At 43.3% G+C, this 20,634-nt stretch overlaps 2 protein-coding genes across 2 annotated transcripts; both read right to left on the bottom strand.

The window, feature by feature from the left end:
- Positions 1-663: 663 nt before the first annotated feature.
- Positions 664-2,911, bottom strand: LOC137721974 (uncharacterized; the record flags this gene model as incomplete). Its single annotated transcript, XM_068460989.1, has 2 exons — positions 2,209-2,911; positions 664-1,371 (listed from the first exon to the last, which is right to left on the bottom strand). Coding segments are annotated over exons 1-2 (1,317 nt in total), but the record flags the coding sequence as incomplete, so codon positions are not given.
- An 11,440-nt stretch (positions 2,912-14,351) lies between these two features.
- LOC137721973 (uncharacterized) lies at positions 14,352-15,839 on the bottom strand. Its single transcript, XM_068460988.1, has 2 exons — positions 15,605-15,839; positions 14,352-15,127 (listed from the first exon to the last, which is right to left on the bottom strand). Exons 1-2 carry the CDS (start codon positions 15,837-15,839, stop codon positions 14,352-14,354), a joined length of 1,011 nt encoding a protein of 336 aa, XP_068317089.1.
- Positions 15,840-20,634: the final 4,795 nt, after the last annotated feature.

The following is a 20,634-nucleotide window of genomic DNA, read 5'->3' as shown; positions in this document are numbered from 1 at the left end:
ATTCTCATCATTCTTGATAACAGTTACTCCGGACTTCTTGGGAACGACTTGAACTGGAGAGACCCAACGGCTATCGGAGATAGGGTAGATCACTCCGCAATCCAAAAGCTTGATTATTTCCTTCTTCACCACTTCCATCATTGGAGGGTTGAGACGGCGTTGAGCCTCTCGAGTTGGTTTAGCCCCCTCCTCAAGAAGTATACGGTGCATGCATGTGGTAGGGCTTATTCCTTTAATGTCGGCCAAAGTCCACCCTATGGCCATTTTGTGCTCTCGCAGCACCCTCACAAGCTTCTCCTCCTCCATTGCTGTGAGACTTGATGAAATGATGACGGGCAATGTTTCGCCTTCTCCCAAAAACACATACTTCAAATGGTCCGGCAACGGCTTAAGTTCAAGCGATGGTGCCTGAACAACAGAAGGTAGCATCTTAGTGGAAACTGAATTTGAAAGTGAGAGTGGAACCTTACCATATTGTTGTGGCAATGACTCAAGGGCTGCCACAACCTCAATTATTTCTTCACTAGAACCCATTGCAAAGAATTCCTCCTCCTTGCCGTGGCCTTGCATTGGCCCAAATCCTTCATTTTTGCGCTCTATGGCCTTAGTGATGGTTGTTTCCAGGGCGTCCTCGTTCAATTCTTCAAGGTATACCTGCGCCAAAGAATCGATAACATCAATGGAAAAACAAGAATGGTCATCAACGGGATATCTCATAGTTTCAGAAATATTAAAATCAATCACTTCCCCATCGAATTCCATTGTCAAGGTGCCTTTGTATACATCAATCTTCGTTCGGGCCGTCTTCATGAATGGCCTACCAAGGATAATCGGCAAAGATGTAGAATGGGCTGAATCCTCCATGTCTAGGACGTAGAAATCAGCCGGAAAAATTAAATGGTTCACCTGCACAAGCACATCCTCCAAAACTCCTTTTGGATACGCGTTAGAACGATCAGCCAATTGTATAATTACACCATCTTGTTTTAATTCACCCAAATTCATAGATGCATAAATAGAATAAGGCATGACATTTATGGATGCACCTAAATCAAGCATGGCATGTTCAAAACGATTATGTCCAATTACACAAGGAATCGTGAAACTACCGGGGTCTTTGCACTTGGTAGGCAGTTTACGTTGCAAAACAGCGGACACATTCTCGCTTACCTTCACTACCTCTTTGTTTGCCCTTCTTCTCTTTGTATTGCATAGGTCCTTGAGGAATTTAGCATACTTTGGAACCTGTTTGATTGCATCGAGAAGCGGTATGTTCACTTGCACCTTCCGGAACGTTTCAAGAATGTCCTTCTCGCTTTCTTCCTTTTTTTCTTGCATGAACCTGCGAGGAAAAGGTACATTGGGCAGATTAGGACGTGAAGTACATGAATTTGAACTTAAATTACCTGATTTGGCCGAGTTAGGGTGATCTGCCTCAGGTTGTGTCGTCTCTTCATCTACTTTCTGGGCAGATTTGGGATTGTTTGGCTCGGTCCCAACTTCTTTTCCACCCCTTAGGGTGATGGCCTTGGCGGATTCGAATCCTCCCTTTGGATTGACTGTGGTTGAGCTAGGAAGCTTTCCTTGCTCTCTAATCTGTCCAAGGAACTCAGAAATCTGCCCTATTTGTTTCTTCATATCCATCATCTCCTTCTCGTTATTTTCTATTCGGTTGTTTTGATTTTGCAACCCCTGCGAAATAGAGGTTAGTAATTGCATAGCTTGATTACTTTCCAAAGACGTACCTGAATGAGATGATGCCGAAGGTTGTTGGGATTGTTGGGGTGCATACGGCTTGGAATAAAAACCAGGGGGGTTTGGCCTAAATCCTCCTTGTTGGGCAGCTTGTTGTGGCTCCCTCCATTTGAAGTTTGGATGGTCCCTCCATCCGGCATTGTAAGTGTTCGAGTATGGGTTGTTTTGATTTTGTCCTTGGAAACCAATTGCATTGGCAGATTCCCACCCACCATTCTCGATTAGTTGAGGGCACTTGTCGGATGGATGCCCTTGAATTGAGCACACGCCACAAACTTGGTGTTCTTGTGCTTTTGGACCAATCACAACCTGAGAAACAAGAGAAGTAAGATTAGCAAGTTGTGATTGAATTTCAGAAATAGCACTCACCTCATTTACACTTTGTTGCCGTGGGGCTTCCCTTTGGCCCACTCCTTCATATTGTTGAGCGTTGAGCGCTCGGTTGGCTATGAGAATCTTGGCATCCCTTGGTGTTTTGTCCACCAATGCTCCTCCCGCTGACGCATCAACCATTTGACGTTCGATAGGAAGGAGGCCCTCATAGAAATATTGAAGGAGAAGTTCCTCCTTCATTTGATGTTGAGGACATGAAGCTACAAGGCCCTTGAAGCGCTCATAATAAGCCGGGAATGTCTCACCATGATTCTGTTGAATACCACTAATTTTCTTCCGTAGGAGAATCACTCTCGAAGTAGGGAAGAATTTCTCCAAGAAAGCACGCTTCATACTCTCCCACGAAGTCACAGTTCCCGGGGCTAGTTCGTAGAGCCAATCTTTGGCCTTGTCCATAAGTGAAAATGGAAAGGCCTTCATCTTCAATATACTCCCATCCACATTGACGGGGGTCATGCTCGAACAAACCACCTCGAACTCCTTCAAGTGTTTGTTGGGGTCTTCCATAGACAAGCCATGGAACTTCGGAATATGGTGTAACAAACTGGATTTGAGTTCAAATTCCTCAGTCTTCCCCTCTGCAGCCGTGGGGTATTGGATACAAAGAGGCAATGCATTATCCAAACCCGAGGCCGAAAGCTCCTTGATGGTTCTATTATCTGCTGCCATGGCTTGTTCTTCTTCAAAAATCTGATCCGTGGGCTTTTCTTCTACACCTACTTCGTCTTCTTCAAGCCCAGGTTGTGGTGGAGGTTGTGGTGGCTCTTGTTGACTCCTCGTTCTCCTCAAAGTGCGTTCAAAATCACCGTCAAAGTCGGAGATGTTCTCTATAATAGGCCGAGAGCTACGAGTCATACACAGTACCTAAAAAAAAACAAGGAAACAAACAAACTAAGAATTTGAAATAAGAATGCACGAAAAACAAAATATAAAAATAAAGACAAAGGATTAGCAAAGTTGCTAATCTACGGCAACGGCGCCAAAATTTGATGCGAGATTTACTTGACACTCAAATTAAACCCTCGTTTGACAATTGTAGTAGAATGGATAAGTGAGGGATCGTTCTAGACCGGGGATTAGGAGGGCTTGCTAAAACCTTCTAAATTGACTTAAAAACATAAAAACTAAATTAAAATACTCTTAACAAGACTACTATGACTCAGAATGGCTTTGAAAAACTCAAATTGTCTAAAACAATCAAATTGACTCAAATAGAAGCTAGAACTTGATTTAAACGAATTTGCAATTGTTTATGACTCCAAAAGCTTAAAGATACAAAAATAAAACAAATACGAATGATTAAGACTTAACAAAATAGGGGGGGGGGAATTGTGGTTGGACGATATTAAATTAAAAAGACAGAATATAATTAAAGGCAAAATGTAAATATGAATGTGATAAAAATATGGATGATGGAATAGCCAAGGGGTTCTTCTCCACACATGTTACACTTGCAAACAAAATTGATTCTCAGTTGGTCTTTCGATAAGTTGTGAAACTCAATGCTCCAAGTTAATTAGATCCGCTTAGATTAACTTTCAGATTTCCCTAAATTCGTTGGATTGAATGGACTACGCATTACAACCAAATTATTCTTAATCAAAGTCCCTAACTATGGAATACGCATGATAGAGACATTCAACAAAGATCATTAAGTTCAACGGAAATCATAAACATCGACGAGGCATTCGTTACTATGGAATACGCATGAAACTTATGCCAAGAATTCGTTTAACGCACTTATATTCTAGCGTCATATTTATGCATGAAAATTAAGCTTGCAATCTCAATGAACATACATAAATAAGTTATCAATCAAACAGTTAAACGAATTGAATCCACAACTTATGAAATTCCAACCAAACGTAATCAATTCAAATTGCAAATATAAACATAGTTTCGAATCACCCCCTAGCTAAAGGGGGTTTAGTTCCTCATAACTTTGAAATCAAAGAAACACCTAAACATTCCAACAACTCAAACGTGAATTGTATGAACGTTTAGGCACTCTTCTCTTCCCTTCTCATACGTACAAAACAAAGAGAATTAAATTTAAACTTTGAAATCAAAGAAACACCTAAACATTCCAACAACTCAAACTTGAATTGTATGAACGTTTAAGCACTCTTTTCTTCCTCGTTGTTGTAGCACAAAGTCTAAGGTGAGCTTAAGGGCTTTAGGTGTATGTGGAATGGAGTAGGGAGTGGTTGGAGATGGAAGAATGAAGAGAAAATATGCAGAAAATGGAAGTGGGACTCACGGCAATGGAATGGTATTTGTGTTGTGTGAAGTGTTGTGAATGGAAATATGAGATATGAATTGAATGAATGAATGCAAGGGTATTTATAGGAGTAGTGGAGGGAACATATGGTTGTTTGTTTAAGATGCAAGTGGCTAATTAATGATGGAAAAGTATGTGATTTAAAGGATGCAAAGTGAATGAATCATGAATCATTGTGGATGAAAGGTGGAAGTGCATGTGTTGATGACTAGGTTAGTGGGTGGAAATCTGAAAATGGCATATAGGAATGGGAGCTCACGGTTTGAATGTGTAAAGTGTGTGTGAATGCATGTGAAGATGCAATAAATAATGCATGTAGGGTTAGGATATAATGAAGAAATGCATGTGAGATGTTTGGAAAGGAATAAAGAATGAATGGTGGAAATGTGAGTGAATGATGTGCATGTGTGAGAATGCATGTGGAATTAAGAGGAGTATGGAAGTGAAATAAATGAATGATATGTTAAGTGATAAGTGAATGATATGTGGTGAGTGATAAGTGAATGGTTTGATAAGTGATAAATGAATTAGTTTAAAGGGCTAGGGTTTAAGTACATAGAATGGGCCTAAAATAGGTTGGTTTGTATGGCATAATGTGTTTGATTGGGCTAGAGCCATTGTTTTGTGTCTTCAAGTGCATACAAGGCCTTCAAATTCGTCCATCCTCTTGGCTCCATGGATAAGCTATCCAATCCATGCCCAAAAATGCTCCAAATGGCCTCAAAATGCACTTTCTTGCTCCCTAGGCCCTTAGAACCTGAAAACACACAAAAGAAGCATAAAGGACTAAAATAACGAGAGAAACATAACGTAAATTCACGAGAACAAGCCATTTAAGTCGCATGAATATGCTCCTATCAGGTATCATATTTTAAACACGTGGGCAATTCATATTGAACTGTTAAGCTCAACGCGTGAATGGTATGTTCTGATATCATATTAGAACGTAAACATTTATCCGTCAAATTTATTGACAATACGAGGAAGATGCCCTAAGGGAAGAGATTCTCGAAAAAAAAAAAAAAAAAAAAAAAAAAAAAAAAAAAGAATCCAATGGCTTCAAAAGAATTGAATGAAAAGTCGTATAAAGTAAAAAGCTCATAAACTAGAACGTAAAAAATAAAAATAAAAAAAAAATAGATGAAAAAATAAGGTCTAATTTTTATATTATTCACATATAAAATTCATAAAATATCATGCAAGTAAATTGTGACATCCCATATCGCCCAGGGGAGTGATCCTTATATGTATATTCTCATCCCTATCTAGCACGAGGCCTTTTGGGAGCTCACTGGCTTCAGGTTCCATGGGAACTCTGAAGTTAAGCGAGTAGCGCGCGAGAGAATTTCCAGGATGGGTGATCCATCGGGAAGTTCTCGTGTGAGTTCCCAGAAACAAAACCGTGAGGGCGTAGTCGGGGCCCAAAGCGAACAATATCGTGCTACGGTGGTGGAGCGGGCCCGGGAAGTGGTCCCCCCCGGACCTGGATGTGACATAAATACACATGTTTAATGCATACTCGTAAACAAATATGATGCTATATGCAAATGAATATGGATTAAAAAAACCTGATAATAAGTTACACCCTACTATGGTGTTCATAGTTAATCGACAATTGTCTCTCAGAGTACAATGACCACGTCCTTGTAATAGTAGCTCTCCAAATTACATGCCTCTATTGAACCAATTGTGTTGAACTCTCTCATGCTCACTTAATTTCTAAGTATGATATGTGAAGAAAGTTGAGGTTCCACCAGAAAACCAATTGGCAATATGGGGAGTAGCATGGCACAAATACTTATAAGCACATGCAAGGCCCTCATCTCATCAGTGTGGGATTCACTCTCAACATGCCCCTTCACATGTGGCGAATTTTCAAGCATAGCACGTTGACAGCTCGGGAGACGTGGAACACGTGTGGCTGTTTAGCTTCACACGTGGGACAACATACTCTGATACCATAAAAAAAGATAGGGTTCAACCATAAAACCAAATAGAAGTATGGGGAGCAGCACAATTACTTATTAGCACATGCATGGTCCTTCTCTCATCAACGTGGGATTCACTCTCAACATTCACATGAACATGTATGACTCAACTAAAAAAATTAACTAATGACTCAATGTGATGAGACTTTTATATAGATGTGAAAATGGCTCTTCATAATATTTGTCTTTCCTTGAAGAGTCCATAGTTGCACCTCGTCAATTAAAAGGCATCGTTTTCTGTAATTCAACAGTCACAACTCTATTCATGAATAGTCACAATTCATCATATATAATTTTCATTCAAATAAAAATTAAATTCATTATAAATTAAATTTCCTAATAAAAGATACAACTGGAGGATGCTGGTATATACCCAAGATTTCATATTATACTATTACAGTATTACTGGTTAGTAGATCATATATGTAATGGACTACTTCAATTATACAAAGCCCAGTTGACTTTTTTTTTTGCCCTTATTTTTTAAGGCTTACTCCAATCCTTACAATAAAACTTAAATTTTTGCTTTTAAATCCACCCCAACTAACTTCAATCCTTGGCCCAAAAATTAGTTTTAGGACAAATTTAACTCAAGAAACAGGCAAATGACCTGGGCCACTACATGTGCGTGGACTCGACAGAAAAGGGCGAGAAAATGCAAGGGGACGCGCCACACACAATGGAACACGGCAAAAGGAAGGGAAATGGGATAGTGCCATGCAAAAGTAGGGCCCATCCTGATGGGGTTATCGGCCACCTATGTGCAATCCTAATTGCTCCATTTTGATCAAACGACATGGAGAAGAAAACTTTAACCTAGAAGGGTAGGAGAATAAAATATATTTTTGGGTTAAAACTTAGGAGCTTGTTTGGTAATTTATTTTAATTTAACTTTTAGACTCAAGAATGCACTTTATGTTTTATATCTTGAATATTTGGTTGGACTGTTTTAAAATACTAAACTCAAAACTAACTTGAAAATTAGTCTACTGTTAGAAAGAAAAAAAAAGAGAAGAGTTTTTAGAGTTTTTAAACTCCAAACCACTACTTTCTCTCTCATCTCCTCTCACTTCCAATATTTCTCTGCTAGCTCTTTATCTCTATTTAATTTTTCTCTCTCCTCACCTTAACCTCTCTTTTCTTTCTCTCTCCTCCCTTCCAAATCACTCTCCTATTTCCCTCTTCTCTTTTTCTCTCATCTTCCTCTCCTCCGACCTCTCTTTGGATCTCTTTGTCTCTTAAATTGAATTTGCTAGTAGTTTTTGAATCTACGGGGAGTTGTTGTATGGTAATTTTTTTCTTTTTAATATTAAAATTTAAAAGCAATTTTTGAATTTGTGTTGACCCTAAAAATTACAAAACCTACGTGGAGCGCAGGCTGAGTAACTAACAAGCTAACTAAGTCATTCGGTTGAATGCGTGGCGTGCCAACTCGTCGGCCAAGCTTAGCCAAGGAGTAAAATTTGTTGATATTACATTGAGCGCGTTGCTGACTTCTTTACCTTACGACTGAGACCGAGGAAGGAACGCTCTCGGTCTTCGGGTTCTAGAGCCTGAAGACAAGGCTGCTAGTTCTGCGAAGTTCACAAATCGTAGGTGCCCAATTCGGTCACCGTGATTATATTCGTAACAGTATAAGCACGTCGAATCGACACCAAACTATACGGACACAAATATTCAAAGGTGATGTATGTCTTGATGGTGAATGTGGTTCGGCGGTCACAATGCCGAACTCTGAAACTCACTTGTGAGTATCTAATCATAAAATCACTCGGTGTCCAGTATGTCAAATGTCGTAGCTCGTAACACCTTACTTCGCCGAGAAGGCTAATAAGATGACTTCTGCCAATAAGGATTCGAAAACCCTTCTCGGCTGAGACTTGGATAGGTAACCAGTCGGCCTCGACGCAGTGCTGTTTATCCAAACTGAAGGTGGTCCTCGGTCGGCTGATTCTACGGCAAAAGTGTTGTTTATCCAAACTGAAGGTGTTCACCGGTTGCCTCCACAATACTATTTATCCAAACTGAAGGTGTGTCAGTGAGAAAAAGAAAATAAAAATCTCAAGCTGTTTGAGAGGTTTTGCGCAAGGCAATTGTGTGTTAAATTGGAGGTCCTCAATTGTTGCATGATGTCTTGTATTTATAGCACCAACTCCGTCTTGAGATTGAATTAAACTTATATCTGGATTAGGAGTTCTTGTTTCGTTCCAACTTTGCTTCGAACAACCCTACTCCCATTAGGACTTTGAACTCACCCTTTTTTGGGGCTTTATTGATTGTTGGTCGAGAATCCTAATTGCACCAGGATTTCCTCGACCCTCTTTGCCTATCTGAACTACTCATTCTTGTGATAGGACTCGACCATCCGTGCTAAATAGCTCGAAATCATCAGGTAGCCCATAGTACTTTTGACACGGCTTTAGGCCGAGCACAAACCTACACTCGGCCCAACAATATTATTTTGGGCCCAAACATTACCCCCTCACTTCTGAGGTCGTCGACTGCCAACCTTTGGTTGGATCTCGACCTTGAAGAAGCGAAAACATCTTTTGCCTTTAGACTTAACTGTTCTCGATAACCACTACTATGCGCATTTATGGAATATGATTGCACGATCCTCATTACTCCCGTCGTACTGCCACATGTCGATTCTCCGATAAAGCTAACAACTTTCAATCATGGCCCTCGAAAACATGCGCCTATCGAAATGTCTCTCCCTCATTAATGCATTAAAACTGCTGTCGCACGCAATCGTGCATCCCAAATCCTTGAAAGCCTCGATCCTATCTTTAACGATTCCCAAGACATCCGAAATGATTAGCCATTTCCTAGTTGATTTTCCCTTAAATTCAAAAATCTAGCGCTTCCGAATACCAAACGTTCGATCTTCCTTCTGAAATGCCTATAAATACCCAAATTTCTTTCATTTGCATCCCACGCCTTCAGAAACTTTGAAACTTCCTTTCGCCATTCTTGCTTGCTCAAACCACAAAACCTCAAGCTCATCTCTCACAAACCCCATTTTTAACCTATGCGAACCTTCGAATCCTTACCAATGGCCTCCTTCATCTCAAAGTTTTCCGATGAGTGCAACAAATGCAAAGATTTCATCGACCGGAGCGTTATCAAAATGCTACGCTTTGAAAACGACCTAGCCACCACTCATCAAATTCTGGGGCCACTATTCAAAGATGCAGTGCAATCGTGCATCACCAACTTCCTCAAGGAACAGTGCCTAACACCCTTGCTGCAAGGGTTTGACTAGTCGAAATGGTGCTTGGCCCTCAACCACTGTAACCTAGGTAGCCTGGGTCGACTGAATGAGAATATTCTTCGGCAAAGAATGGGAAGCTCTCGACATTTATGACGCCATCAAGCTCTCGACCGTGGAGATCACCATGGATAAAGAGCTGCTCATGGCGGCCCTGAGTTTGTGGTGTTCGGCCACCAACACCATGATCCTTCCTTTCGGCCCTCTCAGCCCCACCGTTCTTGATATTTCAGCTATTCTTGGAACTTCCCCATTTGGTCTCCCAATAGATGCTGCCCTTTCTGGGTGCCCATCGAACCTCAACCTAAAGGCGTTATTCGAAGAACGGGCCGTCGAGACACTCAGCCAAGGAGGTCGAGAGTTTTCGAAAGAAGAAGTTCAAAAGCTACACAAGAACTTCTTTAACTATAACACCCTTATCCTCCACTTCGCTGGCCGAGGCGAAGAGAGTCTTAGGAAAGGAGAACATGAAGCCTTCCTATTCTACTGGTACAACAAATTCATCTGTTGTACCCAGTCGAACAAGTGTTTGGTCAACAACATGTCGGTGGCTCAAGCCCTGGCTAGCGGTCACCCCTTGGCCCTGATTCCGGCCATCCTCGCCAATCTTTTCCGTTGTTTGGCCGAAACAACCATAAAAAAAATCGACTCGCACCAGAACGGACCCCTCTGGGTATTCCAAATCTGGCTGCAGGTTTATTTTTCCACTCTTCGGCCCGAAGTCCCCATTTTCCAACCTATCGCAGCGCTTGGTCCTCAATTGGCCTATCGACCGGCACTTCCTCACCGGGCCGACGAAGTCCTTAAACACTTCTTCGGCCTGAACGTCTTTTCTAACGACGAGTTTTTAGTATGTCGGCGTCAGGAATACCCCACCTTGATCAAGCTTCCGAAGATGGCATGGGATGAGACCAAAGATGCTGATCTTCATCAACACTGAGGTTCGTTAGTATTAACACACGACCTTCCCCTCGGTTACGACGCTCGCCGAGCCAGTTGGGAGGTCTATCATCCCCATTTCATCGCCCGGCAGCTCGGCTACCTCCAGGGTTGCCCAGTACCCTTGCTCGCTTATCACTCCCTCCTAAGTCGAGGATGCCTTTCTGGTTCTTCTGAGAGGGAGTGTAAAACGACGAAACAAAAGTTTCAGGACAAGTGTAAAAAATTTCGGCTCTGACCGACTGTTCCTGAATTTCTGGGTACTGACACCTTTGGGGACTGGTGGGATGAGTACACCCGCGACTTCTTCGGCGTCTCGGCTGAAGACGTGGTCATCAAAATCTTTAGCGACCGACCCAAACAAGCTCCTGCAGCCTAATCCAAAGAAACGACCCAAGGTATATTGTCGTTTCTCCCTTTGCACTTCAACTACTTGGGCAATGTTATTGACTTGACTTTGCTCTCTCAGGTGGTCGTGTGTTGAAACTAGCAGATATGGTCATTGCGGCGGTGGCAAAGAAAAATTTGGTCCTCTCCTCGAAGAAAACCACAACTATCGATCGCATTCCATCGACCAAGCAGCCCTATTGGGACGTTGAGACGGGAGATGACGCTCCTCGACCTTTGAAATGCGTCAAGAAATTGGCGAAAAATGAGGAACGAAAGATTCACGTCATCTTCAGTTAGTCCATGGGAGTGACCGCTCCTATCGTCTCTCCTCCCAGCCTGGTTATCCAGGCCTTGACGAACCAACTACCATTGCCCTTTCATCACCCGGTCGTACCGACAACTGGGGTTATGGCCGAACCGGCTGCTGCTCCAGCTGTGGCTTCGGAGCTGGTTATTGCGCTTGTCTTGGAGGAGACGGCTGCACTCGTCGAGGCATCCCTCATCCAGCGACTGACGGTCATTCTGGAAGAGGTATGATTCCATTGCTAATGACCTTCGTTTATCCGATTTTCCAGTCGTAACAGCTTTTTACTTTAGGACGATGAGAGGGACGAAAGTGACGAGATCCAGCTGGAGCGTCGCCCTCGACTAGCCAACCTTTCTCCCATCAATCCTCCCCCTGTGGTCGAGGCAGCCGTCCAACCGGATCCTCCCATGGCCGATCGTGGGAAGAGACCCCTGGTCGAGCCTGAGGCAACAGCCGAAACGTCGCTTCATCCACAAGATAAAGACCTCAACATTCCTCCACAAGAAGTTACCTCGGCATTTGTAAGGCTCACTCTTCTTTCTTTATTAATTTTATCATGACGCATCTGAACTCAGAAAAATATTAAATGTTAGGTGCCCGAACGTTCATTTCACCGACAATTTTATGCGCCGAAGGGTGTTATCTATATTTCCTGGCCACCTCAGTGGCCATCAAATGTAGATAACCTCCATCAGCCGCGTAAATTGAGAAGCGGTCTTAGGCACTAGGCTCGGCCATTAAGTTCTCTAGGTTTGAGTAATGAACCAGAGGGAATGGCCGAAGTCTCTTCCCGGTAGGTCTAGAAACACATTCCCTTTGTTATGCATTCCATATAATTTTCCTTCTGCTGACATTTTCCTTTCTTGTGCAGCCTTCATGGGAGGTCGAGCTCGACACCTTGATTGCGATTACTTCGGGGGCGGTTGGCTCTTTAGCGCCCGCAACAAAAACTTCCGCATTAACGGTCGAACTAAATGCCCTCATCAGGCTACATGAATTGCTATCTCTTTCGGCATCACAAATCCTTGAGTGCCAAGGCCTCGACTCCGTGGGGACATATCTGAACGATCTTGCGGTTGATGGTCAGTTAAGCAACGAAGCCATTACTCGAGCTTCTTCTGCTCTGGAATGAACTTGAGACTATTTCAGTATTTTCGAGAGAGCTCTCCGGGCCGAAGATGACTTGAAAGCCGCGATGGTCGTTCAAGAAGCTTTGCGTCCACGGGTCGATACGTTGAAGTTAAAAAAAGATGCACTGGCCAACCTTGACCGTCAAATTGCGGAACTTCAACAATAGGTCGACAGTTGCTTCCAAGCTAGCAAGAGATTTTGAGTCGGGCGGCAAATTCTTCCTAATTGAATATGCGGCTAATGTGCAACATGTCGAGCAGCTGAAGATGGATAAGAGGAATCGGCAGGCCGAGGTTACGATGGGTGAAGTGAGGTGGTTAGAATTGAAGGCTGTTCTCAAAACTCTCATTCCCTCCTCACCTTAAGGGTATCTAGCTATAAATAGGTCGATCATCTGTAGTTGTATACCCGTTTTTACGAGCTTGTTAATGAAACAGACTATTCTTGCATTTCCCATGTGACCGGATAATACTTCTTTAAGAACTTCCCATTGATTGGTAATTTATGAATTAACCCCGTCCGGTCTCTAAGATGATATGCCCTCTTGCCGAGAACCTTATGGACGATGAATGGTCCTTCCCAATTCGACGACCATTTGCCGAACCTAGGGTCTTCAATTCCTACAAGCAACACCATTTGCCAAACCAATTCTCCTTTGCCGAACGTTTTTTGTCTGACGCGTTGATTATAAGCTCGTTTGGCAATTTTCTTCTGTGCTATTAATAAATTACTTGCGTCGATCCGATTTTCTTCTAAGTCTTCTAACTCTTGTCGTATAGCTTGACTATATTCGGCACTAAACAAACTACTCTGCTCGATCACTCGTAATGAGTTTATACTTAGCTCGACTGGTAACATAACGTCGTGTCCGTAAGTTAACGCGTAAGGAGTTGTTCCGATGACGGACCGGGGTGAAGTTTGGTATGCCCATAATGCTTCGTTTAACTTTAAATGCCACATCCCAGGTTTCTCTCTTACCGTTATTTCGAGAATGCTGATTAATACCTTATTGCTCGCTTCGGCCTGCCAGTTCGCATGTGGGTAATACGGCGTAGACTACTCAAGTCGGATATTCAGATTTACCATGTATTCCCTAAACATGTCGGCCGTGAAGATTGTGCCATTGTTGGTTATGATCATTTCTGGCACGTCGAATCTGGTCATAATATTTTCCTCTACAAAGCTGCAAACTTATTTAGCTGTTAATTCGGCGTATGATTTTGCCTCGACCCACTTAGTGAAGTAATCGGTTGCTACTATTATCCATGCGTGTTTTGCCGCTCCCGACAATGGTATGATTTTGCCGATTACGTCCATTGCCCATCCCCTGAATGGCCATGGTTTAGTAATTGAGTGGAGTAATTCGGCTGGGGCTCTCTGCATTGGTCTATGAATCGGGCACGGTATGCATCCCCGTACATATTTGATGCAATCCTTTAATATACTTGGCCAGAAGTAACCGTGTCGTTGGAGCAACCAGCACATTTTGCGTCCTAATTGGTGAGCTCCATAAATTCCTTCATGTACTTCAGCCATTGCTTGGATAGCTTCTTGTGGGCCGAGGCACAATAATAGTAACCTATGCTCACCGTTTCGATATAATTCGTTTTGGTATGACACGTAATTTGTGGCATGGACCCTTGTTCTCCGGTCGTGTTTTTTGTTGGTGTTATCGAGATACCGTAGAATTGTCATTCTCCAATCGTTCGGTAGTGTCTCGACAACACATGAAACAAGGTCTTCCCGCTCTAGCAACGATGGTAACAACATCACCCTCGTATGTATCACGTGATTGTGCTAGAGAATTTACTGATTGACCAAGGCTGGGTATGATCGCAAGACTGTGGGTGTTACCTGGCCTAGCTTGCCTCCCGTGAGTTGTGTTCCGGAGGTGATTTAGGCTAGTTCGTCGGTGTCAGTGTTCCGAATACGCGAAATGTGCTCAAATGTAATCCGTTCAAACGACTCAGCCAAATAGGTGGCGACTATGTGATATGGTGCCAAAGTGCAACTCATGCAACGAAAAACGTCGTTGAGTTGGTTAATTACCAGTTCAGAATCACCAAGGACGAGAACCCGGGTTGCTCTTAAATTGTGTAGGACGTGGAGGCCGATGATAAGAGCTTTATACTCGGCTTGATTATTCGTACAGCCGAAATCTAACTTAAGAGAAAAATACCAACGGTAGTGGTCGGGCGATTCAATGGCAATACCAACACCAGCCGAGGTCGAGGTACTGGAACCATCAAAATGCATCGTCCAGTGGCTGTCGGGTGTTGTGATTAAGCCGATGTCGACGTCGCTGCCCCTAAAGCCATAAGAAGAAGGATGTTGGGCCAAAAAATCGGTGAAAGCTTGGCATTTGACGGCCTTTTGGGGTACGTACTGCAAACTGAATTCTGATAAAGCCATTGTCCATTTCCCAATTCGGCATTTGACGATAAACCAAGTGAGCATGTAACGAATAACATCTGTTTGGGCAATGACCTGTGTGACTGATGGGCACATGTAGTGCCGAAGTTTGGATGTGGCAAAGAACAGAGCTAAACAAAGTTTTTCGACGGGTGAATAATTGAGCTCCGGCGAATTCAGATTACGACTGAGGTAAAAGATAGCTTGTTCACGCCCAGCATCGTTATCTTGCGCGAGGAGACAACTGATGGATTTAGTGGCTGTTGAAATGTATAGTTTGAGAGGTTTATCGTGACAAGGTGGAACTAGTACTGGTGGCGTGGAAAGGGACACCTTGATTTGCGTAAAATCCATTTGGTGTTCTTCGCACCACTCAAGCTTGTCGGAATCTTGAAGTTTGAGGAGTGTAAAGAATGCTTTCATTTTTCTTGCCGAATTAGCAATGAAACGACGAAGAAAATTTATCTTCCCGAGCAATGACTAGAGTTGCTTCTTGGTGGTCGAGGGTGGAGCGCTAATGATTGCTCGAGCTTTATTCTTGTTGACTTCAATGTTGCGATGGTGCACCAGAAACCCTAAAAGATTACCGGCTGATACTCCGAATGCGCATTTGGCCGGGTGCATTTTGAGATTACGCTGGCGCATGCGGAGAAATGCTTGCTAACGATCATCTAGGTGTGTTCGGCAACTTTTCAATTTCACTACCACGTCATTGATATAAACTTCTACGAACGTACTTATCAGGTCATGGAATATCGTATTCATGGCTCGTTGGTATGTGGTGTCGGCGTTCTTGAGGCCGAATGGCATGACAACCCATTCGTAGGTACCGAGTGCCCTTGGACAACGAAATGCGGTCTTGTGAACGTCAGCCTCAGCGATAAAGATCTGGTTGTAACCGACATGGCCATCCATGAAGGACAACATTTCATGATTGGCGGCGACATCAATTAGTAAATCCGAGATTGGCATTGTGTATTCATCCTTGGGAATGGCCAGATTTAAGTTACGGAAATCTATGCAAATGCGGAGGGCTCCACTTTTCTATAACACCGGGACGATATTAGCCAACCATTCAATGTACCGGGTGGTCCAAATAAACCCAGCTTTCAGAAGCTGAACTAATTCGTCCTTTATGCCGAGTCGTACTTTGGTCGAGAACGACGTGAGGGTTGTCGGAAAGGCTTACACCCTTCTTTGATGCGTAACTCATGTTCGACGAGGTTTCGGTCAAGGCCTGGCATCTCATGATAACTCCACGCAAAACAATCTTTAAATTCATAAAGCAATTTACAAAGCCTGTCCTTCATAGAAGGTGGTAATAACGCACTGATAAACAATGGTCACGGTTTATCGGCTGTGCCAACATTGATCTCTTCCAATTGGTCTTTAACCTGAGGCCGATTGCCTTCGAGTTTGGTCGGTGCGGCCTGAACTTTGTCTAAAGAAAGAACGGGGCCGTTATCTGCTTCGACCAAGAATTCGATTAAGTTTATGCCGGAATGTGGTTGCTTGGCAGTGGCTTACCAATGGGCTAGCAAACGTTCCATGGTCGATGAAATCACGGCCCGACGCCTTTCTTGTTTGATGGCGTCAATCATTCGCATTGGTGATTAGATCTGCCAGGGCGAGTCTCGCCGAATCCTATTGTACAGTCTCGGCGCCTACCTCGATAGCTTTCTGAATCGAAATTCTGGTCAGCCTTCCATCCTTGTTAAAACTCTGGAAGGTGATATAGCCGACGTGATTGTCATAATAAAGAGCTTGAATCATATTGGTCTCAAATGGCTGATTATCGGCCGGGTGCACTACGACCGATTTGCCGTCCTAAAAGATGAGAACTTGGTATAGTGATGAAGGAATGCAATTGGTTTGCTGGCCGAGCAATGCATTATAGTCAATCTTTGAGTCAATTATAAAGAATGTCGTCATGTGGTGACGACCGGCAACGTTGACTTCTAATGGGAGCACTCATTTGGTTTGAGACTTGTCGCCCATGAAGCTGCTCATCGTTATCCCTGATGGGATAAGCTCGTCATTAGAACGGCGTAATGCCTTCATAACGGAAATCGGCATGATGTTGACTGTGGCTCCACAGTCGACAAACACCTTAGAAATGGGGTATCCTTCAATATAACCCGTGACGTATAACGGCTTTAGATGTTGGCGATTAACCGAGGGGGAATGGGGAAATAATTCAGCCAGGGCTGCCTTAAGGTTGTCGCATTTACTGACTTCCCCATCGTCGTCAGTAGCGACGAAATCCACTTGTGTTGCTTCTTTGGCTACGACGTCCCCATCCAAGAAATTTGATTGATGAATGCTTGGTTGGAACTCAGCCGATAAGACATGGACCAGACTGATCTCCATATGCTCAAGGATCGAGGAACCCATCGGGTCTTAGTCGTTGTCTTCTAGAGTAGTAGACGTAGCATCAGTCATTGGAACGTCGTCAATTGGATTATTCAGCGCTTCGGTATGAACCTGCTTCTAAGGCTTATGGACTGAATCTATCCTATTCTGGCTATCTTCCGTGAGCGCGTTTACGACCGAAGATTGATTTCTTTCTTGTAGTACTTTACAGGCTCGTTCTTTGTAGGTGATGCGGGCGTTCCTGGTGTCCAGGTATGCATCTAAACGCGCCACACGATTTTCCTCATCGACCGTAAGGCTGAAAAGGGATACGACCGAGAAAACTTTGAAATGATATCGCAAATGCTGAAGGTCTTCGAGTGAAAAGGGTAATTTGGCGGTGTCGATATCTTTGTAGGGGTCGACCTCAAAGTTGAGGACCCGAGCCTCACGTATATGTTGGAACCTAGCTTTCAGTGTTGGATCAGAAGTTTTTTGGATAATTGGCTCCGTATCAAGGTAAGTTAGTCCTAGGTCGAGGGCGTCTTGACATGCCTTGGGTAGTCCGTATAAGTCATTGGCAGAATATTTCTTATGAAATTCCCACATGTAGTCCAATGATTCACTGAGGAATGGAGGGTGCATGTTGCGCCGTACTTTGACTAATGGTTTTGGCGGTGGTAGCGGAGAAAGTTTCCTTTCGGCATTTTGTCTAAAATGCTCGAGACGAGCTCTCATCTCCCCAGGCCGAAGAAGGATCTTGAGGAGTTTCTCGGACTCTTCAGTGGTGGTTTCGAAGTCGCGAGCAGCTGCCTTTTTTCCTTCAAGTAATTCGATCATGATATTCGGGGTCGGCCGATCGTCAACGCTTCCTACTGCCTCTTTTGGCTATCACCGGGTAGCCGAGTTGGCCTGTGCTTCTTGTCGTCGAGCCATGTAATCTATCCGTGGGCGACAACATTTTTGAAACTTAGATAACGTCGTATATAGGCTAGTTGGAGAATTGTAACTGTACCAACGTTGGTCTCGTGGCCTGGGCGGTTTGAAGGTTTTTCGAACGACTAACGAACCCAAGTTGCTGGAGTTGCGCGAGCAATAATCCTTATTATAGAATGGTGCATCAAAGTCAAGACACCGTTTGACTGGGGTCGAGTCTTTTGCTTGCTCTTGTGGGCCGAGTCTCTTAAACACTTGGCGTTGTGGACCAGCACTGAGTTCCTTTTGCGATTTGGTAGCGATCGTGGATAGTGGGCTTGAAGTTGGTGTCGATGATGCCTTCTTTTTAGGTTCAACTTGTGTTTTACAGTGGTCGCATAAAACCATTGATTCATGAGTTTCTTCGGCACTAGAACTTGTCATAGGTTCATCGATGGCCGGCCCTGAGGGCTCCGTAGGTGGTGCATTTGAAAATAAATCAATCTTCAGTCTTGGTTGACCATTCTGCTTACGGACATACTGCACCGGGACGTATTTGGCCTTCCCTTTTCCTTTGTTTTTAGGGAGATGAGCATCCACCATACCAATTGTTGTCGAGGGGAAGGGATTAACATTGACCGCCATCTGTTTCTCCGGGAATTTTAGCTTACCCTTCTCGATCCAATTTTGAATCGCGTCTCGGAACACAATGCAATTATTGGTATTGTGCTTGTTTGAATTATGGTACTTGTTATATATTTTACCCTACAATTCTTCGGCCTTAGGGATGTTGTGTCCTGGCCGAAGTTTGATGATCTTTGCTACCAACAACTAGTCGAAGATTGCATCGGCTTTGGTGATATCAAAGTGTAAACTTTAGATGCTTTACTCATCTCCTCAGCGACTGAGCGGGTCTTGGCGTCTTTGGAACTTACTTGAGCTAATGCCTTGCAAATGTATGGTTTATTGATAGGAGCATATTCATGCGACTTAAATGGCTTGTTCTCGTACATTTACGTTATGTTTCTTTAGTTATTTTAGTCCTTTATGCTTCTTTTGTGTGTTTTCAGGATAATAAGACGTGTTTGACGAAAGGGTGCATTGTGGAGTGTTTTGGAGCACTATTGGGCTAAGGATGGATAGCTTATACTTGGAGCCCAAGTGTTGGTTGAAATTGAAGGCCTTGTATGCACTTGAGGACACAAAACAATGGCCCTAACCCAATCACATAACACCTTGCCATGGGCTTAACACAAACACCATTCCTTGCCATGCAAGGGGGAGCAATTTGAGTCCATTTCATGCACTTAAACCCTAGCCCAATTACACACCAATTTCAGCCACATGAACACAATCATTCCCTCATTGCTGTGGCCCTTGCAAATCCATCCCATTTTCAGCCATTACACTTAATCATTGCACCACAAATCAACACATGCACTTTGCCTTTCATCATTGCACCACAAATCATCAACACATGCATTCCCTTGCCACTTTCTAGCCATTTCATTTCATCATTACACCACCATTCACACGCCTTTAATCCACATGCATCTACATACTCATTCACTTAATCATTAAGCCACACATTCACACACACACATCCAAAACACATCCATGCCGTGCCTTCCCTTCAAACTCCCTTTGCATTTCCCTTTTCATTTCAGCTGCACCTTTGTCCTAACACTAGAGCACTAATCATTCACTTTTCATTATATAATTCATGCTCCAACATGCATATGTTCCCCCCTTAGCTGTCTATCCCATGGATTAATCATCCAAGCCATATTCTATCCTTGAACACATGCAATCACATGCATTTTCAACACAAAAACACCTTCAATGCCGTGCCTTTCCCTTAGATTTTCAGCAACTTCTCTTCATCATTCAGCCACCACATGCATATATTCCCTCCCCTAGCTGCCATTCACAACATTCACATGCAAACACATGTTTTTCCCAACAACCAAATCAGCCAACACATGCACCAAAACATCCATGCCGTGCATCCTTTCCACTTTCCAGCATTCCCCTTGTGCAATTCCAGCTTTCCTTCCACTTTCCTAGTTGTTTTTCACATGCATTGCAGCCACATTCTCACCCATTCTCTCCCTATATAAACCACACACACTTCATTCATTTGTCATTGATTCACTCCCCACTCCATATCATCTCATTTCATACATTTCACACAACACAAACACAACCCTTGTGCCGCAAATCCCCTTCCAATCTGTGCAGTTTTTATCCTCCATTTCAGCCACTATCCAACCCCTTCCCATCCCTCCAAAACACTTCACATAATCCCCAAAGCTCACCTTAGACCTTGTGCCACAACAACGAGGAAGAGAAGAGTGCCTAAACGTTCATACAATTCAAGTTTGAGTTGTTGGAATGTTTAGGTGTTTCTTTGATTTCAATGTTTGAATTCAATTTTCTTTGTTTTGTAATGGAAGAGAAGAGTGCCTAAACGTTCATACAATTCAAGTTTGAGTTGGAA

This window comes from Pyrus communis, chromosome 17, assembly GCF_963583255.1.
Source record: "Pyrus communis chromosome 17, drPyrComm1.1, whole genome shotgun sequence".
Classification (NCBI taxonomy): domain Eukaryota; kingdom Viridiplantae; phylum Streptophyta; class Magnoliopsida; order Rosales; family Rosaceae; genus Pyrus; species Pyrus communis.
The sequence above is the reverse complement of the archived record's forward strand: the minus strand, read 5'-3'. Positions and strand labels throughout refer to the sequence as shown.

Excerpts from the sequence above, each read along its gene's own strand:
- LOC137721973 (XM_068460988.1), bottom strand. The coding sequence starts at position 15,839 with ATGCCAATCTCGGATTTACTAATTGATGTCGCCGCCAATCATGAAATG. Across the intron at positions 15,128-15,604 it reads GATATTCCATGACCTGATAA|CCACTAAATCCATCAGTTGT; the intron begins GTACGTTCGTAG and ends ACATTTCAACAG.